This window comes from Rattus norvegicus, chromosome 1 (genome assembly GCF_036323735.1).
Source record: "Rattus norvegicus strain BN/NHsdMcwi chromosome 1, GRCr8, whole genome shotgun sequence".
Lineage (NCBI taxonomy): Eukaryota > Metazoa > Chordata > Mammalia > Rodentia > Muridae > Rattus > Rattus norvegicus.
The window spans coordinates 82339767-82366811 of NC_086019.1; the positions used below are offsets into that span (position 1 = coordinate 82339767).

Here is a 27045-nt window from a genome sequence, read left to right on the forward strand (position 1 = left end):
ATATTTGGGTTGTCTTATACTCGTTATTACTTTTTTTTATTTTTGACAATATGTGGTAGGCAGCATGAGCACAGAATTGCATGTGAACATAGAGGTCAGAGCTGTTAGATCCCTGGAGCTGGAATTACAGGTGGATATAAACTGCCTGACATCGATCCTAGCAACAAAACTGGGGTCCTCTGAAAGAGTAGAAAGTACTCTGAAACACTAGGCTATCTCTTCACTCCCACAGAATCAGCTGTTAGAACTTCATCACTCCACAGAGAAATACTGCACCCTTACTAATCTCCCCTCAACAAAACTCAAGAAACCATTAGTCTAATGTGTGTTGCTATGAGATTGCTTCTATAGAATATTTCATTAAATGGAATATTAAAATATATTATTTTGATTGTCTTCCTTAAATGACTATAAAATTCTGAATGGTAAACTATATATTAAAAAGTATACTCCTGCTTACATTTAATTCTTATTTACAAAAATGGTCCTAGTCATTGAGTAAGCAATACGAAACATTTGTCAACTCATAAACATACAGATTCTTTTAGTATATGAAAAATGATTCTCTGAAAATTCATTTACATTCATTACAGACATAGTTTATATTTCTTGGATATTTATTTAAGAGCGACATTGATCAATCAAATGGCAAGTCTATAAAGGAATTGTCAATGAAAGGTTGAATTCCCACTACTGCTCCTCTCAAAACAAAAAAGACAGATCAACGATCTGCCTCTCAGTTTCACAGTTACTCAGCAACCCTTGACATCATCATCATCATCATCATCATCATCATCACCTCATGACACTTTTTCCCACCTTCACACTGATACTTTGTGTATATGGATGTGACAGATGTTATGTGATTATCAAGGAGAGGTCAAAGCACAAATTAGTAATGTCCTTCACTACATCCATCATGTGGGTCCTGAGTGTCACACTCAAGTTGGCATACTTGCTAGCAAAGATTTTAATCCATTGTGCAATCTTCTGTGCTCCCCTTTCAAGTTTCCACATTGTGATCACTTTCAGTAATACATATTGACAGAATATTCAGTGACTATATGTCTACTCTAAGCTTAATTGTCATTTGTGTTTTGTTATAAGTACCTTACTTGAATCTTGATCTATCTTTTAAATACATTTTGATCCACAAAGAAACAATGAGTCAAATTCAACCACTTGCTCTTGGTTACACCCCAGAGAACTATCACCTTCTATGGAGCATCGAAAACTGCCTGTCTTGATGTGCACAGTGGCCTTGCCTTAGCCAGGCAGGGGTATTCTTTTCTGGTTTCAACAAGATGATGTAGCATTTGGGGATGAAGATGCCACCCAAAAGTCCGGCAGTGGAGGCCAGGATGGAGAAGATCTCTACCGCCACAGTGGACTTTCCCCGGGCACTGTGGTACAGGGGCAGGAAAGCTGTCCAGACACTGCAGAAGAGCAGCATGCTGAAGGTGAGGAACTTGGTCTCATTGAAGACATCGGGTAGGGCCCTCGCCAGAAAAGCCACAGAGAAAGTACCCCCTGCCAGGAAACCTAAGAAGCCCAGCACACAGAAGAAGGTGGCACCAGAACCTTCCTGGCACTGGATCACAATGTGCCGGGGCTCTGATATCATATCCCTCTCTGGGAATGGTGGGGAGGTAGCCAACCACACTCCACAAAGAACAGCCTGTATTAAGGAAGCAATAAGGATGACTGAGGTTGAAGCACCAGGGCTCAGGCATACCTGGATCCTGCTTCCTGGCTTGGTGACTCTGAAGGCCAGGACTACTGTGAGAGTCTTGGCCAGAACAGAGGAGACAGCCACTGTGAACACCACAGCAAACGTGGTCTGACGGAGGAGACAGGTGGTGACAGTGGGTCTCCCAAGGAAAAGCAAGGAACATAGGGAACAGAGGGAAAGAGAGATCAGGAGGAAGTAGCTGAGAGTTCTGTTGTTGGCCCTGACCACAGGTATGTCTCGATGCTTCAGGAAAACTCCAAGTACCAGGAGAGCCAGACCAGCCAGCAAGATTGCCATCAAAGTCAATATGAATCCCAATGGTTCCTCAAAGGCCAGGAAGATCTCTGTCCTGGGGAGGCAATGGTCTCTGGTATGGCTCGAGTACTGCTCCTTGGGACACAGAAGACATCTCTTCATGTCTATGAGAGACACAAAAACACTATGTCTGAAACAGTATAGGGACTTCACTAGCTGTCAAGGAAGGTATTTCAAGTGTTAATTTCTCTTGCAGCCTCCACAGCAATTAATATATTTATGAATTATTCTTGGCGGCCAGGGATGCAATTGAGTAAGAGGTACAAAAAACATGAATACTCTATAGCCATATTACTTGGAGAGGTGCGGGAATTTATGTCTTAAAATGTTATCTCCTTTAACACCACTTGGCCTTAAATTGGCTGAGTAGCAGATTATCTTGAATTCCTAAGCCTCCTTCCTCATCCCCTTAAGTGCTGTGATTATAAAATTACACTACTATACCTAAATTATGTGAGTTTGTGTGTGTCCATGTTTGTGTGTGTATATGTATGTGTATTGGAATCACATTCATGTGAGATCAAAGATTACCATCAGATATTGTTTCTTAGTAACTTCCCACACCTTATCTTACTAATAAAATTTCTTCATATATAGTACATATTTTATATATTTTTACATTTTGCTGTGTATATGTATGTAGGTAGGCTTAGGAATGCCACGGTATACACTTGGTGATCAGGACAAATTTTAGAAATTTGATCCTCTACTTCCACTATGTGGATCTCAGGAGCTGATCTCAGGTTATCAAAGCTAATAGTGAGTACTCAAAACCATTTCACAAGTCTCAACAACTTATCTTTTAGAATTACTTACTTTATTTTGCTATTTGGGGGTTTTGTCTGTACATATAGAAGGCCATCATGTGAATGCCTGGTAGGGGTAGAAGTCAGAAGGTGGCAGCAAATGCCCTGAATTTACCCATGGTTGTGAGTCACCATGTGGATATTTCTACTGCTGAGCCATTTCTCTCCAAACCCTTTCCACTCCAGTTGTTTAGAAAAGATCTCTCACTGAACCTAGAGCTCACTGAGTTGACAACATTGAGCAGCAGCTATACATTTCAATTATGTGAGCTCTTTAGTGTTTCATTTTGTTCTCAATTAGTAAAACGTCACATTAACAACTGTTTTAGACTGAGTCATGCACCCAATAATACATTTGTTAAACTCGTATCGATCAGTATCTTGAAATTTCTCATTAACTGGAGATGATGTAATAAAAGCTAAGTGATGTCACCAGGGTAGATCCAAGTTCCAACAGGACTGCGACATTAATGAGAAGGGCAAGTTGGGAAAGGGTGTGATGGTAAGTAATTTAATGTTAGCACCTGAGAGGCAGAGAAAGGTAAATATCTTTCAGTTCATAGACTGATCAAAAATGTGAGTTCAATGTGAGCCCTTGGTGTATGGTAAAATCCTGTCTAAAAGCCAAAGAACAAACTTAAAGAGGGCAGTCAGACATACAGACATGCACACATGCACTCAGGCACACCCTCAGACTCAAACCTCAGCAAAATTCAATCCTAAAGACAACTTCATCTTACATTTCCAGCTTTCAGCATATAAAGTAGTAAGTTCTGCAGAAAAACAATCCAGAATGTGGTAGTCTGTTCCAACTCAAACACCAAGATGAACCCCATTAATACAAAAAAAATTAAGTCACAATACAACTTCCAGCATGAGGTTTAAAAAAACAAGTGAAATTGATTAGTGTCAATGGAAATCCGGGTGTCTTTATGAGACCAGTAGAACCTTGTGAAACTACCTAATACTATGCTTCTTTCAAGTTTGTTTGTCTGTTTCTTTTGTTGGTTGGTTGGGTTGAGTTTATCAAGACATGGTTTCTCTGTGTATCCTTTGCTGTCCTAGAACTCACTCTGTAGACCAGGCTGGTTTCTAACTCATAGAAATGAGCCTGCCTCTGCTTCCCAATGCTGGAATTAAATGCCTACACCACTAATACTCAGTTATACCATATGTCTTGATCAGGGTCCAAAGGGTGTACACTGTTTGGTAAATGTAGTTCTGAAAGTTTTTCTGCACCCTTTTGCTGCAAAATAGCAACAGGGCATTTCTATGCCTGCTTTAGCCCATTTCAGCTTCCAAATATGTAACAGAGACCTAGTAAATTTATTAACAGACTTCAGGGATTATGCCAGGCAGATACTCATCTGCTCTGTGTAAAGCTACCTACTCCCAGCCACTTGGCCTTACATGCAATCTGACTCTTGCACTGGATCCTTCTATTCCATGAGATCACCTTTGAGAGTTCAAAATCCCACAGCAGGTCCACTCTCCACATCTCTGCTCACATGCTGCCTGTAGATTAGAATTTAAGTTCTCAGATACTGGTGTAGCAACATGCCTGACCACCTCTGCCACATATCCTACAATTATGATCATGGACTCAGCGTGTGAAACTCTACATAAGCACCATTTCAATGTTTCTCTTAAAAGCTGCCTTGGTAATGGTCTCTCTTCACAGCAGGAGAACAGTTGCTGAGGAATTGGAGAAATACAGGAGGCTCACAGTGCCATGTAGCTCACTCAGATTACTGGTCTATAAACTCTTACCTCTTTGGTCTGCAAACTGTCCTTCAGGGCATGGACTGCAATCAAAACAGCAGTGGGGGGCTCCCAGTCTGGGCACTTGGCTAAACCCTGGAAGGCAGCTTTCACTGCAGATGGAGGTGGGCACCTAGTGACAAGGAGTATAGTGTTACCAATGACTCTCCAGGGATACAGATGCTTGAAATCACACTGAGAAGCAGAATAGAACTGTTTCCTCTCGACTCACTAGAGGAGAGGCCTATCAGAAAACATTGGTGTCCCTAGTGATGCCAGATGTAGAGGTAACATTGTACATAATAGAGGATGGGCTACATGTAGTTTCCTTAGCTAATAGCTTCAAAAATATTGGAAACTATGGGAAGGTTTGGTTTCCAATCTCTCTGTAGCTCATATGTTAACAATTGAAGGTAAAGGGCTATTGAGATGACTGAGCTCTCTGTAGTACAGGGTACTCTTGCAAGAAGCAGTGTTCAGTTCCCAGCAACCACTGAGCACCTCACTTGAACACCAGTACCAGAGGATCCAATTCCCTCTTCTGACTTCCTCAGGCACCAGATGAAAACATAACACACAATATGTTAGCAGGCAAAATATTCATACATGCTAAAGAAACAATGAAAGCAATTATAATATTGTCATACATTTCTGAAACATTACCGTGCCCTTCTGTCAAGTCAGCCTGCTTATCTCAGTTACTCAGAAAACCATCATTGTTCACTATTTCCCTCTATTTCTCTTTTCTTGACTACAGCCAATAACCTGAGCATTCTTCCTTTGATGCACTCAACATTCTCTTTCTAATTCTGATGCTCCCTGCTGCCATGTGACTGCTTGCTGGCCTCCAGGCCTAACTCAGAAGAATGTCTTTCTTCCTCTTCCCCATCTCCCTCCCCTGTGAACATGTTGAGATTTACAGTTTGACTGTACTGTGGTTTTCTCATAAACTCTAATAATAAAGTGTCATTGAGCTTCAGAAAGACTAAAATTGTAGATAATGACTCCATTAAAACACACACACACACACACACACACACACACACACACACAAACTTTCAGAATGCACTCAGCTGTACACCCATTTTCATGGGACTTACAAGGACTAACTCAGTTTCTCTTAACACAGCTCTACCTGCAGGCAAGGATCATCAAGATAGAAACGTGTGATGCTGAGGTATCTGCCACAGCAGAAAGCAACAGAAAACCCAACCAGGTCAACCCCATTTTTTTCTCATTTTTTATTGGATATTTTCTTTATCTACATTTCAAATGTTATCCCCCTTACTGGTTTTCCCTGTGGAGAACTGCTATCCCTCCCCATTCACAGTCCAACGGTTGTCTATGAGCATTCGACTCTGTATTTGTCAGGCTATGGCAGAGTCAGCATGCACCTCTTGGCATCCCTGACAGTATCTGTGTTTGATGAATGTATTATGCAATGGATCCCCAGTTGGGGCCTTCTCTGGATGGCCTTTTCTTCAGTCTCTCCCCCGCAATTTTTCTCCATATTTTCTCATGCGAGTATTTTGTTCCCCCTTCTAAGAATGAATGAAGCATCTACACGTTGGTTTTTCATATGGTCTGAGAATTTTATCTTGGGTATTCCGAGATTTTGAGCTAATATCAGTGAGTGCATATCATGTGAGTTCTTTTGTGATTGGGTTATCTCATTCAGGATGGTATTTTCTAGCTCTATCCATTTGCCTAAGAATTTCATGATGTCATTGTCTTTAATAGCTGAGGAGTACACCATTGTGTAAATGTACCACAATTTCTGTATCCATTCCACTGTTGAAGGATATCTGGGTTCTTTCCAGCCTCTGGCTATTATAAATAAGACTGCTATGAAGATAGTGGAGTATGTGTTCTTGTTATATGTTGGAGCATCTTTTGGGTATATAGGTAAACCCCATTGAAAGGTACTTTAAAACAATTTTCTGAACACTTAACATTTGTCCTTTATACCTTACAAATCTTAGAATGGAACCTCCTTCTCATGAAAAAAACCTTAAGAACACAAGGACAGGAGATGCCACCAGATCTAAGTTAGACAAAGTTGGAGAGGTGAGGACTCTGTACACTAGCATATGTTGAGGTCCAGCCCAGCATCACATGATTATCCAGGAATATAGCAAGGGTAGCAATGGAAATCAGGGCCAGAAGCTGATGGCTTCTTGCAATTTAATTTTTAACTCTTTGCTATTCTATGACAAAAACTGTTGGCTTCTGGCAGTTAGTTCCTGCTGAGAGTAGCAAGGGAAAAGAAAAGCCTTAGTTACTTGAGTTCTTTCTCTTTGACCCAGGCTTAGCACTAGCCAGGCAAGAGGCTTAGAGTTCCTTAACTCTTTGTAACCCAAAGAGAAAGAAAAGGAAAGGAGAGGAGAGGAGAGGAGAGGAGAGGAGAGGAGAGGAGAGGAGAGGAGAGGAAAGGAAAGGAAAGAATAGGAAAGGATAAAAATGGAAGAGAAGAATATCAAAGACATACAGAGACACATATACAATATGAAGATAAAGAAGGATACACTGAAACTTTTTTATAGTTCTTAGTTTTTATACTTTCTCAGAATAACTGTTCACATGGTTTTCTAAGTTGCATTCCATAAGTTGATAGTAAGTTGAAGCCAATGATACATGTAATAGATCTATAAGACTTAATGACTTACAGCAGAATTGCTTCATGTCTTTCTATTAAGACTATTATCTAAACATTAATTATCTGTTTCTAGATCCATAAGTTCATTATAAGTTTGACGCAATAATTTTATGTCATAAGTAAGCAGCACTGCTTTGTCAAGAGCCAAATCATCTGCCTTGTATCTTATTATTTTGAAGTATTGCATAGATAGACTAGATGAGCATTTCTTTTCTGTCCTTGTACCTATAATAATTTGCACTTACCAGATTTGTGGCCTTTACTTACCAGTTAGTGGCTTTGTTCTTAACCTAGAAGGAATGTTTTTCTTGACTGTACATTTGTTCCAATCTTGCTTTCTTTTCCTAGTAAAATATCCTGTGACATATGAAACTATTTGCAGCTTTTATTCTATAGGGGCCTTGAGATCACTTGTATCAATTTAGGAATGCAATGAAATCATTATCAGGAATTAGGAAATCATCAATTCATCTACACAGCATTACTACTAGAAAGTACAAATTCATATTGACTCTGCAGGAAATCTGCCAAATAGGGTAGGTTGATATGCAGGATTCATTAGGCTATATAATACTGATAGGAAAGGTATATCAACACCAAGAAGCAAACCTATGATGAAGTCTCTGAAAACCCCATATGTCAGAGTGCATCTATCTTAGCTATCCAAAATAGTGGGCCATCTCCAAAAAATTACTTGCTTGACATACCCTTTCCTAGATGGCTTATGACAGGCATAGGACAGGAAGCTGAGTTATTTTGATGCATCAGACTACACACATAGACAGGTCTACATCAAAGCAGCTGACACTTTTCTTAATAAACATCAACATTTGAAACTCAAATGTTTCCCAAAGTCTTGTGTATTGCACAAGTGGTTACAAGATGAAGTATTTTTAAAGAACCATTGGATATGGATACATCTGATCTAATCAATTCCTCAAAGGACTCATAATTTGATTAACCATTGTAGATAGTGGGATAAGAATTTGGGAATTAATTGAGGAAGGTATTATGGGGGTTAGTCACTGTTAAGATGTAATGTGTTTACCTACCTAATCTATCTATATCACAACCTCCTTCAATATCTCTTCACTGGTTCCCATGAATCAGAAAACCTCCTCCTCCACATGTCTGCTGCCACAACCACAAACATACACCAAAAGCAATGGATCCATTTGTCCTTGAACCCTACACACCAGGAGTCAATAAAAACCTTTTCACACATCACAGTGTTTCTCGGGTATTTGTCATGATTGGGAAATCTATCACAGCAGGTAACATGAGAGTGTCTGCTCAGCCTACTTCCTTGGTGGCCCATGGAAAGGTGTTGGTTTAGTGGGTCACTTTCTTCCACTTCACTGAGCAGGCCCTGAAAACAATGATAATACTCTCAAAACACCATCAGGTACACATGCTGTTTCTCTTTTGTAAGTCTAGTATATTCTCCCCTTTTACACAGGGTTATGATGTTAATATGTATATGTGTGCTTTTCATCCATGCGGGATTATGTTCATGTATGTATGAGTGTATGAGGAGACCCAAGGTTAATATTGGGAATCATCCTCCATTGCTTTTCCACTATGCACATTGAGGTTCAAAATGAAACCCATAGATAACTGATACAGCTAGGCTTACTAGTTAGTTTGTTTTGAGCCACACTGCCCAGTAACCATGTACACGTGTTCTGGAGATCTTGACCTTCAGCTTGCTTACACAGCGAACACTTTAAGCACTTAGGATCCTTACAGCCCCAGGTCTGATGTGCTCATTTTTGCTGGTCAAAAAGTCTCACTCTGAAGAAGGTCTCTTGTACGGTAAAAAGCATGGTGAATTATAACATAATGGCCTAATCCAGAGCCATTTCCACTTCATGCATAAGTAGACATACAGAACCCTAGATTTGGAATTTCCCTGAGACTTTAAAACAGTAGGACAACAGTTATTTCTGCATTCAGGGCACCCACTTGGAGATCCTCCTTCAACTGGACCATCATTTTGTTCCCTGAAGAGACTTGAGGGTCTATCATGCCTACGTGGACCCAGTGGAATACACCTGTGGGGGTCTTCTGCCCTTGTAAAATATCAAATTTTGTCACCAAATCTCCATTGACATCAAACATAATCTTGGTTCCATCAAGAGTCTTGAAGTGTACTTTTTTGAGGGCATGGAGCAGCTGAGAAAGAAAAGAAAATATTGTTCACTGTCCAGTATATTGACTAAATGGTGTCTGAAGTAACATAGAGCCACTTCAACCAAAAACTAGCCACAGTAGCCGTAGGGGGGCTAAAGGACGTGTGATATTTTCAAGGACTCATGAAAATATTCTACCATTATTAAATTAATAATTTATAATACGTGATCCAGATCATTTTTAAGAGATGATATACATCTCACACACTGGAGATTTCAGGGAAGAAGTCACAGGAATGTTCTGTTCTGCTGCCATGTGAGACATAGGAATTGAACATATGCTTGGAGACAGGAGCATTTGGTTACCCAGTGAGCCATCTCCTTGGCCTTAAAATGAAATCCGAAACATCACAATGTGATGCTGGCTCCAGTGTCTTATTTGGCTGTGAACTACTATCTCAAAATTTCCATCATACTCTTTAGACTCTAAATCATAGCTAGGGTTCCACAGACAGGCCCCAGTCCACTGAAGCCTCCCAATCCCCCTGTAAATCTGTCCCACTTCTTCAGCTGCACACATGTGGCTGATCTTATTTATCAACATTCTAAAGTGTTGGCACATGATAGCCCTACCAACTGCAATCTTATCACTTCTTCCCATTGTGAGATTTACTATCCTTGGTTTGGATCTCCTCAGGTATTTCCTGACAGACAGGACTCGTCAGGCCTTACTTGACCCTTCACTTCCTCATCACTAATTCATTTACTTTACATCTTCATTCTAGATTACACACACACAGTTATCAATATACCCAGATACTGGTTATTTTGTGACAGTATCTTGCTGTGCTTTCTAGGTTGGCATGGAACTCGATTCTCTTGCCTCAATCTCCTGTGTACTAAGATGACAGGCAAAAATCATTGAGACAGGCTTCCTGAAACCTTTTAACATGTCCATCTCAGCCAAAAAGACAACAAATATAACTGTTCAAAACTATGTGTATCTTACAGCAAACACACCGAGACTCAGATGCTCACAGAATGTTATAAAAAAAAAGTAGCCCTTCCTTAGCAACTATATTCACTTTACCTCATCAGTGAGTAATGTGTTTTTCAAGGGTCATCTTGCAGATCTGGGCCTAATCTACCAAGGCAGACTACAAAAGATAGATGACAGATACATACATACATACATACATACATACATACATACATACATACATACATACATAGATGATAGATAGATAGGCATGCAGGCAGGCAGATATTAGGGAAATGAAAAATGTATTACATAAATGTGTGAAATTATAAAATAATAGTATACATAGAAAATAAGGTAAGGACATGAGAGTTGGCTCAGTCACTAAAGGTCTTGCCACACAAGCTTGAGAATAGGACTTCAAATACCCAGAACCCTCCTAAATGTCAAGTGGATGTGGCAGCTCCTCTGTAATTATAGCTTCATGGGGTAGAAACAGGAGATGCCCAAAGCAAGCTGTCTACAATGACTAGCCATATCAACAAGTTCTGGGTTTGAGTGAGAGACCATGCCACAAAGGATAAAGAAGTGTGATTAAAAAGTAATTTCTCATGTCCACAGACATTCTCACAAATATATACTAGTTGTGTGCACTGTGCACATGTCCATCCTGTGCCTGCATGCCTACATACGTATGCCTGCCACATATGCACATACACACATATATATAAATATATATAAACATATGAATATATATTTATATATAATAACATGAGATAACTCTTTGAAATTCTGGCTTTAAACATGATTATACTAAACGCATTCACTGTATATCAAAGTTCAAATTTGGGACACTAAAAAATTTACTATAATATGAAAAGTAAATGTACTAGGCATCTCATACTGATAGAGAAGTAACACGATAGGGACTGGATTCATCCGAGATCACACACAGAGTATGGATTCCTCCTCTAATGCAACTTCTATGGTGGCTATTCGGTGCAAATATGGGACATCCTTGCTGAAGCATATAGTATGCTGCACGTCTACAGTTTGGTAAAAAGCATTATGCCTATCCCCCAGCCATCCCTGAACCACCCACTCTACAGATGTTTCTCTCACCTGCCAGTGATGGAAGTCCTGGGGGTTTGTATCTATCCCATCCTGGTGCGCACTGGCTATCATATCATGCAGGGCATGGGCAATGCTGTAGACAGCTGTGTAAGCATCATCAATTTTACTCACTTCTGGGAAAGAATGTGGCTTGTTCTTCAGACTCTCATTGCCTGAGCAGACCTGAACACCCTCTGTCACTGTGCTGTTCTGGTAGGGCCATGTACAATCAAATGTAGATTCCCAGAACTTCTTTATAAACATGTCTTCTGGGGTCTGGCTGGGACGCAAGTGAGCAAGGAAATCAGGGAAGCCAATGGCCCTGCTGCAGTCATAAAGAAGCCCAAGTGTGCCTTGCAAGACCTGGGAAATGCCTGGAATGCTTAGAGCCATTGCTATGTGCAGAATGCCGTTGCTGACCCATACCTGTCCTGAGACAGAGGCAGCCAGTAAGCCAGACAAGATGAGCTGGAAATTTGAGTTGTTTAAGAAAACCAGAACAACTCTAGCTGTACATTTCTGCATCTTCTGGACAGTCTCCTCAATCTTCCCCAAGGACTCTTGGGAAGGGACATGGAGGTGAAACTCAATGCACACACCAGCTGCACTCAGCTGCTGAGTGGCCAGAGAACTGGCCTGCTCTCCAAAGTCATCATCTTGGGAAAGAATGATCACCCAGGACCACTGAAAGTGAATTATCAGCTGAGTAACTGCATGACAGGATGTGAGATCACTAGGCAGTGTCCGAAGGAAGGATGGAAACTGGATCTTGTCACTCAGGCTAGGTAGGGAAGATGAATAACTGATCTGTCAAGGAAGAGACAGGCAATAAGAAAGTAGATGATGCTGTGTGGAAGAAGGCATCCGGGACTTCAATCAACCTGACTTGTTCATTTTGGTGAGACTCAAATGTGGGGCACACTTCTGGATTATGCGTAGAAAGTGCTACTACTTTTGGGTGTCTCCTGTGGGCACTACTCACAGATCCCTGAACCTTTAAAATTACTGTAATAGGCCTGAGCCTTACTGTAATTAGATTGGGGGTAATAAGTCCCAGCTGTGTTTGAGGGAGGTGTGGGTCTCCCAGAAGTTGAGCTTATAGTGGGCTTGTACATACATGCACTAATAAGGGCTCATTCAACTTAGTCTAATTTGGGCACCATGCCTGGGTTATCTTTAGACATGTCCAGGTTTCCCTATCATTAGGTGGGTACAGCTGGTTTAAGCAGAGTTGACCTCATGTTTTTCCTGCATGTATCAATCAGTGCCTTCGGAGTCCCTGGAACCTGCCCATGTGGGTGCTATGAATTGAACCATACAAGAAAGAGCCAACCTGTGCTACTCTTAACCAGTGAGCCACCTCATACCCTCAGCCCCCAAACCTTTAACGTTCAATAAAGTCTTGTTCTCAAAAAAAAAAAAAAAGTAGATGAGATCGAAGACTCAGGAGCACGATAATGGTCTGAATGGAATGTTGGAAGGATGAGGCTAAAGAGAAGGCTCAGCAGTTCCAGTGCTTGTTCAACTTGTAAAGGACTCCACTTAGACTCCCAACACCCATATCTGGTGGCTCACAACTGTTTGTAACTCCAGCCCCAGGAAATCTGACTTGCTTCTGGCTTTCTCTCACACCTGTTGCATAGATTCACACAGACATATACACATACACATAAATGTATATTGTAATCTAAAGCATAACAATTTTCATGAATGGAAATGGAAATGATGTGTCACACTACCAGCCACAACCCAAGTATCCTTGAAACCACTGATAAAAGACACAAACACGATTGTTCCTCTTCAAGTTGCGTTTGGACACAATTGCTGAACACTACTATCTCCTGCCTGGAAAAGTGTTCCCTTAACAATATTCTTATTGACACACCTCCCACCTGCCCTCAACTTTAGTTGCTAAGATACATCTAGCTACTGCTAAACTTCCCTGACCACTTGCCTATAGGAGAGGCCACAGGTCACACTCCTCCTGAGAGCTCACATAGCCAGTTGATCTCTTTCTCCCCCCCCCCTCTCTGAGGCATGGTGAACTCTACTCTCTACTCTCTTGCATCTATCTGTCTCTTTCCCTCCAGGGACCTGGATGTCCCACCTATTCCTTACACCCAGCAATTTACCCATGGCTTCTTCACTGACAGATCAAGAACCAACTGGGAACAAGACAGCATAAAAACCAACCCTACAATAATGCTTTGAGAAAAGTCCTGATTCTACCAAGTAGCTGTGTGCCCTTCACTAGCTGTTCATCATAGACAGCACTGCAGCTTCTCAAAAGAAGACCAGAACCATATCTTTACTATCAGCACCTGTCCTTCCCCCTGCCCACTCCTATATTTGTTTCCAGCACTTCAGCTAGGCTTGGTCTGATCCTCTCATTTGCATACAGCTATTAGAATATTCTTTAGAAGATTCATGTGTGTGTGTTTGTGTGTTTGTGTGTGTGTGTCTGTGTGTGAATGTGTCTGTATGTCTATCTACCTGTCTGTGATGATGCATATGTAGACATAGAAGACAAATTGTGCAGGCTGGTTTTCTTCTTCCACCTCGTGGTTTCCAGAGGCTCATATTCAAATCATCAAGCTTTCTAGAAAGCACCTTTTCCCAATGAACCACCTTGCTGCACCTGATAAGAATGCATAAATTATAGGCTCTTATCAGACTACCAGTATGAACATTTCCAAATTTAAGAGAAATAGGAATCTCATTTATCACTTTTTCAAAGAGGAGGTGTTAATATGTTCTCAAAACAGAGAGTACTTGGAGATGTAACAAGTGGGTTCTGGGTCTTTGATTGTTCGGTCTGCTCTGCTATGGTCTGCTGTGGTCTGGTGTAGTCTGGTGTGGTCTGATCCCATGTGGTCAGGTCTAGTCTGTTCTCTTTGGTTTTGAGAGGCAATGAATGTGACTGGTCAGTATCAGAGTATGAGTGAAAAGCTTCTTCTACAAAATGTGTAAAGTTTGTACTGTCTTAAGGCAAATGGCCTAGCATCTGGTTGCTTCATGTGGAGGGAAAGGCTCAAACAAACTCATGCAGGTGGTCTTGCCAGCTTTTGTTATGTTTGAATTTCAGGTAAGCAATGATCATTTCTATGTATAAGTTTGTCCCATGAAACACACAGTACTAGTTGAAAACAAATTATATTTTAATACAAATATTGGGTCAAACTTATACTAAAAGGAATTCATTGACTCTTAGAAACTCAATTTTTTATTATTATTTACAAATGAGTGTTTTGCCTGTATGTGTGATCTGCACCATATGTGTGTCTGCTAGACTTGCAGGACAGAAGAGAGAGTCATATGTCTGGAGATGGAGTTAACAGATTCATATAAGCCACCATGTGGTTATTGGGATTTGAAATATTTCAAAAAGAACACCCAGTGCTCTTCACCTCTGAAACATATCTCCAGCCATCATATTTAATTTTAACTAAAATTTATCTTTCAGCCCTACAAGTTGGAATTCAAGAAGTCTTTTTAAAATATTCAATATATCAAGTTTCTGTTCTGAGCGTAATAGTGCACAGTCCTCAGAAATCTGAGGAAAAGGGATGAAGAGTTCAAGTGCAATCTATGTTACACAGAGAGATGGCTGCCTACACGTACGTGCACCTAGACACACACACACACACACACACACACACACACTCATGCATACAAACACAGACACAGTTGCTCACCCTCTAATAAGAATAATCATTTGATAGGTTGGTTAATAGGGTGATGGAGATATGGCTGAGTGGTTAACAGAACTTGGTGCCCTTTCAGAGGACCCTCATGACACATAAAAACCATATGTAACCACATTTTTACAGAGTTCAATGCTCTCTTCTGATGTTCACAGCAACCAGACACTCCTGTGGTACACACAAACAAATACACACACACAGACACACACACACACACACACACACACACACACACACATATACATAAGGGCAAAATACTCAATACACATAAAATAAAAATAAATAAATCTTTAAAATATATTTAAAATCATAAAAATGAAGTTTTCTCACTGTTCTTTTCAATGGAGAGGAATGATAATTATTTCTAAACCATCTGTACATGGAGGAGAGAACCATGCTGGACATTCAAAATATTCAGGGAACCTGAATCCTCAGTAGAGCTCCACAATACTATGACCATCACCATCAATGTCACTATCATCACATTCACCACATTCACTAAAGAATAAGGCTTTAAGCAACTCACCTGGGGAAACTTGTACAGCCCCAGAAGTCTGGCCATGGATACAGACAGGGATGACCGTGTGTCACCAACCAAGGCAGCCTGAGCAGAGCCATACTGGCATGTGTAATTGGGGATGGGTTCATCTTGCCCTGTTAGAAAACCCATCATCTCATAGAGGGCTCCATGCACTGAGTCCCCAGAGTTTCGAATGGAGAAGCCCAGTGTCAAATTTGACAACAATTCAGCACTTTTATTAATCTCCTCAATGGCAAAGACAAAACTCTGCATCACCCGGTAGCCCCACTCGGAGACACTGAGGGAAAAAGAAGCCCACATTTGTCACTCATTATTGGACATAATTGAACAAGAATGAACACTGTGACCCAAGTGATCTGAGTAAAAATATACATCTCCTCAAATATTTGTACAGAGATGTGCACATGAGCACATTTCAAAAGAGTCAAAGTGGAGCCATAGGGAAGATAGAGACACTAATCACAGGAAGTGTTTCAGAAGACAGTGAGCTGTGTCAGTGACACACTTGTTCAATCCCACAACTCAGAAGGAAGAAAGAGGTAGATCACTGTGAATCAGAGAACAGAATGTGATCTACATGGCTAGTCCAAGGAAGCTAGAACTGCACAGACAGATTCTATTTCAAGGAAACAAGGAAAATAAATCTACTGAATAGTGTGATTGGTTATAATAATGGCAATAACATATATTTCATATTTTCTGTCATCAAGAGCCAGAAGATATATGAATGAGAAGTGAAATACACCCTTGAGGACATGGCTCAGACCCTGCAGGCATGTGAGCCTATCAACACTCAATCAATCACTGGCAATCTCTTTGCCTGGCCTTACATTTTCCTGTTTAACTAGGGCAACTGGTTAAAAACTGTCTTGTCTTTATTCATGTCACTAACAAGTGAATCCACTAAGCTGTAATAGACATTTCAAAACCCCATAATTCCAAATCACACACGACAGCCTTGGGTAAAATTAGTGAGCACTAAACAAAAGGGCTGGAATGTGGAAAAGGGACCTTCAGTGTGGAGGAGGTAATAATAGACATGGAAGGATAATAAGAGGGGCTGGGGAAATGAGAATAAACTAAATGTAACATAAAAACATGAAATCATCAAATAGCAAATCTAATAAAATATCAAAACACATAGATAAAACCATCACCAAAATTAAGCAACATATTACATGTGTATATTTATTAATGTATTTATTCAAATGCAACAATAATAATGATTGAAGACTAAAAGGCCATGAAGTTAAAAGGGAGAGTGCATATGGAATGAGTTTAAGGAAGGAGAAAAAGATATAGATATAGATTTAGATATAGATATAGATAGATATACAGAGAGAGAGAGAGAGAGAGAGAGAGAGAGAGAGAGAGAGATACATATACATATGGATGGGCGTGTTCAGACAGGGTCTCTCTGTGTAGTCCTGATTATCCAAAATTTACCTAGATCTACCCACCACTTCCTCTTGAGCACTGTGATTAAAGATGAGATCTAATAAATCCAACTGATGTTACATTTTAACTAATTTTTTAAAATTGTTATTGTTGAGAGTAGATATTATTCTTTTAAATTTGACTCTCCATATCGCTCAATCAGACCTCAGTAACTATGTAACAGAGATTGACCATGAACTTCTTTTATGTATGTGTGTGTGTATGCATATATAAACTAAATGTCACCTTCTAATGTATTCTTCAACAATGCTCACCATGTGTTTGTGGGTGTTGTGTGTGTGTGTCTGTGTGTCTGTGTGTCTGTGTCTGTGTGTGTGTGTGTGTTTGTAGTGTATATGGCTATATTTTCCTCTGAGGTTGTAAAGCCTGATGGGATATCAGGATAGCTTTCTCGATTGCTTCTTCATCTTTTAAAATAATTATGCTGTGCACATGTGTTTTTATAGACCCACACATGCTACAACACATGAGATACTTCTCTTCTTCCACCTTTATGTGGATCCCAGGAGGAGATCATTCAAGTCATCAAGAATCAGGCTTCCATGCCAAGCACTTTATCCCATGAGCCTTCTCCTCTCTACCTTATGTTTTATGACAGGTTGCCTCACTAAACCTGTACTCCATCCATTCAGCTAGGCCACTGGCCAGCAATCTTTAGGAAGCCACTTGGCTCTAAGTTCCTAACCAAGATTACAGGTGTTCAACATATTAAGCTCTCATGTGGGTTCTGGGAAATCCAAAGTCTGGCTTCAATCTCACACAAAAGACACTTCTCTAACTCAGGCATTTCTACAACACCTATAACCTTAACTCCTCACTCTCCTGATGCAACTATCACATTAGCCTTTAAATGTTCACATCTCCAAAACTTGAGTGTGTAAATGAAGTATTTGTTGATGAGTGTGATTAATAACTCTATAATATATAAAGATTTGAAATATTGCATTGTACCTAATACATGCATACAATTATTAATCATTAGCTTAAGAAACAACATGGTGGGAGGCTGCAGAGCGGAAGAGACCACCAACACTGCTCACCCCTGCCCACATCCCTGGCCCAAGAGGAAACTGTATAAGGCCTCTGGGCTCCCGTGGGGGAGGGCCCAGGAGCGGCAGGACCCCTGCCAGAGACACCGCTGGACCCTGAAGGAAACAGACCGGATAAACAGTTCTCTGCACCCAAATCCCGTGGGAGGGAGAGCTAAACCTTCAGAGAGGCAGACAAGCCTGGGAAACCAGAAGAGACTGCTCCCTGCACACACATCTCGGACGCCAGAGGAAAAAGCCAAAGACCATCTGGAACCCTGGTGCACTGAAGCTCCCGGAAGGGGCGGCACAGGTCTTCCTGGTTGCTGCCGCTGCAGAGAGCCCCTGGACAGCACCCCACGAGCAAACCTGAGCCTCGGGACCACAGGTAAGACCAAATTTTCTGCTGCAAGAAAGCTGCCTGGTGAACTCAAGACACAGGCCCACAGGAACAGCTGAAGACCTGTAGAGAGGAAAAACTACATGCCCGAAAGCAGAACACTCTGTCCCCATAACTGACTGAAAGAGAGGAAAACAGGTCTACAGCACTCCTGACACACAGGCTTATAGGACAGTCTAGCCACTGTCAGAAATAGCAGAACAAAGTAACACTAGAGATAATCTGATGGCGAGAGGCAAGCGCAGGAACCCAAGCAACAGAAAGCAAGACTACATGCCATCATCGGAGCCCAATTCTCCCACCAAAACAAACATGGAATATCCAAACACACCAGAAAAGCAAGATCTAGTTTCAAAATCATATTTGATCATGATGCTGGAGGACTTCAAGAAAGACATGAACACACTTAGGGAAGCACAGGAAAACATTAATAAACAAGTAAAAGCCTACAGAGAGGAATCGCAAAAATCCCTGAAAGAATTCCAGGAAAACACAATCAAACAGTTGAAGGAATTAAAAATGGAAATAGAAGCAATCAAGAAAGAACACATGGAAACAACCCTGGATATAGAAAACCAAAAGAAGAGACAAGGAGCTGTAGATACAAGCTTCACCAACAGAATACAAGAGATGGAAGAGAGAATCTCAGGAGCAGAAGATTCCATAGAAATCATTGACTCAACTGTCAAAGATAATGTAAAGCGGAAAAAGCTACTGGTCCAAAACATACAGGAAATCCAGGACTCAATGAGAAGATCAAACCTAAGGATAATAGGTATAGAAGAGAGTGAAGACTCCCAGCTCAAAGGACCAGTAAATATCTTCAACAAAATCATAGAAGAAAACTTCCCTAACCTAAAAAAAGAGATACCCATAGACATACAAGAAGCCTACAGAACTCCAAATAGATTGGACCAGAAAAGAAACACCTCCCGTCACATAATTGTCAAAACACCAAACGCACAAAATAAAGAAAGAATATTAAAAGCAGTAAGGGAAAAAGGTAAAGTAATATATAAAGGGAGACCTATCAGAATCACACCAGACTTCTCGCCAGAAACTATGAAGGCCAGAAGATCCAGGACTGATGTTATACAGACCCTAAGAGAACACAAATGCCAGGCCAGATTACTGTATCCAGCAAAACTCTCAATTAACATTGATGGAGAAACCAAGATATTCCATGACAAAACCAAATTTACACAATATCTTTCTACAAATCCAGCACTACAAAGGATAATAAATGGTAAAGCCCAACATAAGGAGGCAAGCTATACCCTAGAAGAAGCAAGAAACTAATCGTCTTGGCAACAAAACAAAGAGAATGAAAGCACACAAACATAACCTCACATCCAAATATGAATATAACGGGAAGCAATAATCACTATTCCTTAATATCTCTCAATATCAATGGCCTCAACTCCCCAATAAAAAGACATAGATTAACAAACTGGATACGCAACGAGGACCCTGCATTCTGCTGCCTACAGGAAACACACCTCAGAGACAAAGACAGACACTACCTCAGAGTGAAAGGCTGGAAAACAACTTTCCAAGCAAATGGTCAGAAGAAGCAAGCTGGAGTAGCCATTCTAATATCAAATAAAATCAATTTCCAACTAAAAGTCATCAAAAAAGATAAGGAAGGACACTTCATATTCATCAAAGGAAAAATCAACCAAGATGAACTCTCAATCCTAAATATCTATGCCCCAAATACAAGGGCACCTACATACGTAAAAGAAACCTTACTAAAGCTCAAAACACACATTGCACCTCACACAATAATAGTGGGAGATTTCAACACCCCACTCTCATCAATGGACAGATCATGGAAACAGAAATTAAACAGTGATGTCGACAGACTAAGAGAAGTCATGAGCCAAATGGACTTAACAGATATTTATAGAACATTCTATCCTAAAGCAAAAGGATATACCTTCTTCTCAGCTCCTCATGGTACTTTCTCCAAAATTGACCATATAATTGGTCAAAAAACGGGCCTCAACAGGTACAGAAAGATAGAAATAATCCCATGCGTGCTATCAGACCACCACGGCCTAAAACTGGTCTTCAATAATAATAAGGGAAGAATGCCCACATATACGTGGAAATTGAACAATGCTCTACTCAATGATAACCTGGTCAAGGAAGAAATAAAGAAAGAAATTAAAAACTTTTTAGAATTTAATGAAAATGAAGATACAACATACTCAAACTTATGGGACACAATGAAAGCTGTGCTAAGAGGAAAACTCATAGCGCTGAGTGCCTGCAGAAAGAAACAGGAAAGAGCATATGTCAGCAGCTTGACAGCACACCTAAAAGCTCTAGAACAAAAAGAAGCAAATACACCCAGGAGGAGTAGAAGGCAGGAAATAATCAAACTCAGAGCTGAAATCAACCAAGTAGAAACAAAAAGGACCATAGAAAGAATCAACAGAACCAAAAGTTGGTTCTTTGAGAAAATCAACAAGATAGATAAACCCTTAGCCAGACTAACGAGAGGACACAGAGAGTGTGTCCAAATTAACAAAATCAGAAATGAAAAGGGAGACATAACTACAGATTCGGAGGAAATTCAAAAAATCATCAGATCTTACTATAAAAACCTATATTCAACAAAATTTGAAAATCTTCAGGAAATGGACAATTTCCTAGACAGATACCAGGTATCGAAGTTAAATCAGGAACAGATAAACCAGTTAAACAACCCCATAACTCCTAAGGAAATAGAAGCAGTCATTAAAGGTCTCCCAACCAAAAAGAGCCCAGGTCCAGACGGGTTTAGTGCAGAATTCTATCAAACCTTCATAGAAGACCTCATACCAATATTATCCAAACTATTCCACAAAATTGAAACAGATGGAGCCCTACGGAATTCCTTCTATGAAGCCACAATTACTCTTATACCTAAACCACACAAAGACACAACAAAGAAAGAGAACTTCAGACCAATTTCCCTTATGAATATCGACGCAAAAATACTCAATACAATTCTGGCAAACCGAATTCAAGAGCACATCAAAACAATCATCCACCATGATCAAGTAGGCTTCATCCCAGGCATGCAGGGATGGTTTAATATACGGAAAACCATCAACATGATCCATTATATAAACAAACTGAAAGAACAGAACCACATGATCATTTCATTAGATGCTGAGAAAGCATTTGACAAAATTCAACACCCCTTCATGATAAAAGTCCTGGAAAGAATAGGAATTCAAGGCCCATACCTAAACATAGTAAAAGCCATATACAGCAAACCAGTTGCTAACATTAAACTAAATGGAGAGAAACTTGAAGCAATCCCACTAAAATCAGGGACTAGACAAGGCTGCCCACTCTCTCCCTACTTATTCAATATAGTTCTTGAAGTTCTAGCCAGAGCAATCAGACAACAAAAGGAGATCAAAGGGATACAGATCGGAAAAGAAGAGGTCAAAATATCACTATTTGCAGATGACATGATAGTATATTTAAGTGATCCCAAAAGTTCCACCAGAGAACTACTAAAGCTGATAAACAACTTCAGCAAAGTGGCTGGGTATAAAATTAACTCAAATAAATCAGTTGCCTTCCTCTATACAAAAGAGAAACAAGCCGAGAAAGAAATTAGGGAAACGACACCCTTCATAATAGACCCAAATAATATAAAGTACCTCGGTGTGACTTTAACCAAGCAAGTAAAAGATCTGTACAATAAGAACTTCAAGACACTGAGGAAAGAAATTGAAGAAGACCTCAGAAGATGGAAAGATCTCCCATGCTCATGGATTGGCAGGATTAATATGGTAAAAATGGCCATTTTACCAAAAGCAATCTACAGATTCAATGCAATCCCCATCAAAATACCAATCCAATTCTTCAAAGAATTAGACAGAACAATTTGCAAATTCATCTGGAATAACAAAAAACCCAGGATAGCTAAAGCTATCCTCAACAATAAAAGGACTTCGGGGGAATCACTATCCCTGAACTCAAGCAGTATTACAGAGCAATAGTGATAAAAACTGCATGGTATTGGTACAGAGACAGACAGATAGACCAATGGAATAGAATTGAAGACCCAGAAATGAACCCGCACACCTATGGTCACTTGATTTTTGACAAAGGAGCCAAAACCATCCAATGGAAAAAAGATAGCATTTTCAGCAAATGGTGCTGGTTCAACTGGAGGGCAACATGTAGAAGAATGCAGATCGATCCATGCTTATCACCCTGTACAAAGCTTAAGTCCAAGTGGATCAAGGACCTCCACATCAAACCAGACACACTCAAACTAATAGAAGAAAAACTAGGGAAGCATCTGGAACACATGGGCACTGGAAAAAATTTCCTGAACAAAACACCAATGGCTTATGCTCTAAGATCAAGAATCGACAAATGGGATCTCATAAAACTGCAAAGCTTCTGTAAGGCAAAGGACACTGTGGTTAGGACAAAACGGCAACCAACAGATTGGGAAAAGATCTTTACCAATCCTACAACAGATAGAGGCCTTATTTCCAAAATATACAAAGAACTCAAGAAGTTAGACCGCAGGGAAACAAATAACCCTATTAAAAAATGGGGTTCAGAGCTAAACAAAGAATTCACAGCTGAGGATTGCCGAATGGCTGAGAAACACCTAAAGAAATGATCAACATCTTTAGTCATAAGGGAAATGCAAATCAAAACAACCCTGAGATTTCACCTCACACCAGTGCGATTGGCTAAGATCAAAAACTCAGGTGACAGCAGATGCTGGCGAGGATGTGGAGAAAGAGGAACACTCCTCCATTGTTGGTGGGATTGCAGACTGGTAAAACCATTCTGGAAATCAGTCTGGAGGTTCCTCAGAAAATTGGACATTGAACTGCCTGAGGATCCAGCTATACCTCTCTTGGGCATATACCCAAAAGATGCCTCAACATATAAAAGAGACACGTGCTCCACTATGTTCATCGCAGCCTTATTTATAATAGCCAGAAAATGGAAAGAACCCAGATGCCCTTCAACAGAGGAATGGATACAGAAAATGTGGTACATCTACACAATGGAATATTACTCAGCTATCAAAAACAACGAGTTTATGAAATTCGTAGGCAAATGGTTGGAACTGGAAAATATCATCCTGAGTGAGCTAACCCAATCACAGAAAGACATACATGGTATGCACTCATTGATAAGTGGCTATTAGCCCAAATGCTTGAATTACCCTAGATCCCTAGAACAAACGAAACTCAAGACGGATGACCAAAATGTGAATGCTTCACTCCTTCTTTAAATGAGGAAAAAGAATACCCTTGGCAGGGAAGGGAGAGGCAAAGATTAAAACAGAGACTGAACGAACACCCATTCAGAGCCTGCCCCACATGTGGCCCATACATATACAGCCACCCAATTAGACAAGATGGATGAAGCAAAGAAGTGCAGACCGACAGGAGCCGGATGTAGATCGCTCCTGAGAGACACAGCCAGAATACAGCAAATATAGAGGCGAATGCCAGCAGCAAACCACTGAACTGAGAATAGGTCCCCTATTGAAGGAATCAGAGAAAGAACTGGAAGAGCTTGAAGGGGCTCGAGACCCCAAAAGTACAACAATGCCAAGCAACCAGAGCTTCCAGGGACTAAGCCACTACCTAAAGACTATACATGGACTGACCCTGGACTCTGACCTCATAGGTAGCAATGAATATCCTAGTAAGAGCACCAGTGGAAGGGGAAGCCCTGGGTCCTGCTAAGACTGAACCCCCAGTGAACTAGTCTATGGGGGGAGGGCGGCAATGGGGGGAGGGTTGGGAGGGGAACACCCATAAGGAAGGGGAGGGGGGAGGGGGATGTTTGCCCGGAAACCGGGAAAGGGAATAACACTCGAAATGTATATAAGAAATACTCAAGTTAATAAAAAAAAGAAAGAAAGAAAAGAAACAACATGGTGGACAAGTATGATGGCACACACTTGTGATTCCGGCACTCAGGTGTCAGCAAAAACATAGAGACTGCTGAAATAGCCTCATCGAAAGAGACAGACAGGAACTGTTTACAAAGAAGAAGCAGAAGAGGAAGGAAGGAAAGAAGAAAAGAAAGAAGGAATAGGAGGAAGAGGAAGAAGATAGAAATAAGAAAGAAAGAAACTGGGGTTGGGGATTTAGCTCAGTGGTAGAGCGCTTGCCTATGAGGCGCAAGGCCCTGGGTACGGTCCCCAGCTCTGAAAAAAAGAACAAAAAAAAGAAACAAACAAACAAACAAACATTTCAAGAAAGAAACCAAGAAACATTTCAAGAAAGAAACAAAGAAACAAAGAAAGAAATATTTCAAGAAAGAAACAAAGAAAGAAAAGACAAACATAGCTATAATCCTGTTTGAAGATAGCCTGAAATTCATAAAGTGTTCCAGAGTAGTTATAGCACAAAGTGAGATATAGTTGCACATACAAAAAACAAAATCATTTAAAGTAATGTTAAATGTGAAAATGCAGAAATAAAAGACTGGTATTTGTGGTTGAATACAGAATGATGGTAGTTTCTTTAGGAAACACTCTTTTCAACAACTTTTGACTCAGGTCTTACTATATACTTTAATATTGCCTGAAATTAGCAATATTACTACCTAAGCTTCATGAGTACTAGAGGTAAAGTCATGTACCTATACTAAGCAATTGTTGCAATTATTTAAAGGTAAATGAAAATGTTCAAAAGAGGAATATTAATGAAAAATACTAAACAAATACAACTACTCTATGCAACAGTACATTAGAAAGGCTGGAACAAAAATGGACACAAAAAGGTTGTGGATATGACTCAGTTCAGAGTTAGCTACTCATATACTAAATGTGTTAGCATACCCGATAAGCCCAGGACTCTAAAGGTGGAGGCAGGATAATTGGACATTCAACGTCATCCACAACTTCCTAGTAAATTGGAGGTAACATGAGATTCTTAGAAAAAAATAGCAAAAGCAATACAGTATATAGGAAATATGGGAGGCTGATGACATATGAGATATCTATTAATTACACAATTACTCATTTAACAAATGCCTACCTGAACCCTATTTTAAGAAGCAGGAATGTAAAAGGGTCAAGAATCCACACCTGACCTGTAGGACTCATATAATTCTGTCAGTTCATGAGCACCTAGATTTCTGTTTGGTACAAATAAGGAAGAAAGAGAGAGGAGATGTAAAGGGGAGAGCAGCAGACCTACTGCACATACATGAAGAAAGGTGATGGCCATCTAGACAGGATTCTGAGAGTCAACTCTTGCCCAAGGATTCACACAACTTGTAAAGCTGTTTCTTGCTTTCAGAGACCCCAACCCCATCTCCAGCACTTACCTTGAAGCCTGCAGCCCAGTTGGTGGGGCAGTGAAATTAGACAGGGTACCATCAGAGAAGCGAAAGATGCAGAAGCTGCCCCCAATGATTACATCTCCAGGACGGTCAAAGTGAGGACCCTTCCTTGGCAATATCCAGGCTCTTGGTCCAAAAAAGGCAGACTCTGAGAGACAGCCAAATAGAGCAAAAAGGAAAGTACACAACCACATGCCTGCTAGAAGTCAGACACCCAAAAAAAGGAGAGCCCCATATGGGGCATTGGCTAGCATTGTAGGAGGATTTTATCTTAGAGATTGCCCTTGATCAAGGGCCTGAGGCTAAGATCACACTGGAAACTGTAATCTTATGGACTGCAGGGAGAATATTGATCATGCATTAGAAGAGGTGAGTGGCCACTAAATCCCAGAGCCATTAAAAGTTGTATCCACTTCTCTTGAGGTTTCCTAGTCTCTATCCAGGGTCACACCTCTGGGCATCATCTGACAATTACAGGAAGGGAGAGGATGAAACTGTCTCCTGGGAAACTTGCAAGTCCAAGAGTAGTTGTGGCCAGGATGCTCAGGGCACTGTTTTGGAGAAAGAGGAAAGAGACAGGTGGATATAAGAAGCAAATATCCCAGTGGCAGAAATGTGATATGTTTAGCACATATTTCATAAACTATACTCACTGGGTTGTTTACCACACCACCATGTTTTTGAACTACGTTCAGACATCAATCCAAATTTCATGGTCTTTGCAGTTCCTTAAGGACGTTTCAGAAAATGTTATCATGGAGAATTTGGAACTACAAGAAAACAATAAATTGGTCACTGTGGAGCCATGACCAATCCTCCCTGGCTACTGAGCTTTTTTCTGTTTTTGGAAACAAATCCCAAGGCTGGCAAGATACTTCATCTGGAAAAAGTCACTTGATATACAAACCATAATACCTATATATGATCACAATACTCATATACGGGGAGAAAAAGAGAACTAACTCTCCAAAAGTGAATTCAGACTCCCCATGTGAACCATGCCATGTTCACCCATGGGGAAGAACATGTGTGTGCACACAAATGTATACATACACACTTCATACATACACATTACATAA

At 40.4% G+C, this 27045-nt stretch overlaps 1 protein-coding gene and 1 non-coding gene across 4 annotated transcripts; one reads left to right on the forward strand and one right to left on the reverse strand.

Annotated features, from left to right (window-relative positions):
• Vom2r36 (vomeronasal 2 receptor, 36) lies at positions 1–26511 on the reverse strand. Of its 3 annotated transcripts, none has more exons than XM_063271848.1 (6): positions 25952–26511; positions 15725–16016; positions 11504–12301; positions 9236–9445; positions 4624–4747; positions 1–2151 (listed from the first exon to the last, which is right to left on the reverse strand). In XM_063271848.1, the coding sequence occupies exons 1-6, from the start codon at positions 26158–26160 to the stop codon at positions 1211–1213; spliced, it is 2574 nt and encodes an 857-aa protein (XP_063127918.1). In that variant the 5' UTR covers positions 26161–26511; the 3' UTR covers positions 1–1210. The 3 variants fall into 3 exon arrangements, with proteins under 3 accessions (XP_063127918.1, XP_038944185.1, NP_001092953.1); XM_039088257.2 differs by having other exon boundaries at positions 9209–9445; NM_001099483.1 differs by lacking the exon at positions 25952–26511 and having other exon boundaries at positions 1211–2151; positions 9209–9445; positions 15725–16000.
• Mir295-2 (microRNA 295-2) lies at positions 12386–12466 on the forward strand. The gene has a single exon (NR_036047.1). It is a non-coding gene; the product is annotated as a microRNA 295-2 (primary transcript).
• Positions 26512–27045: the final 534 nt, after the last annotated feature.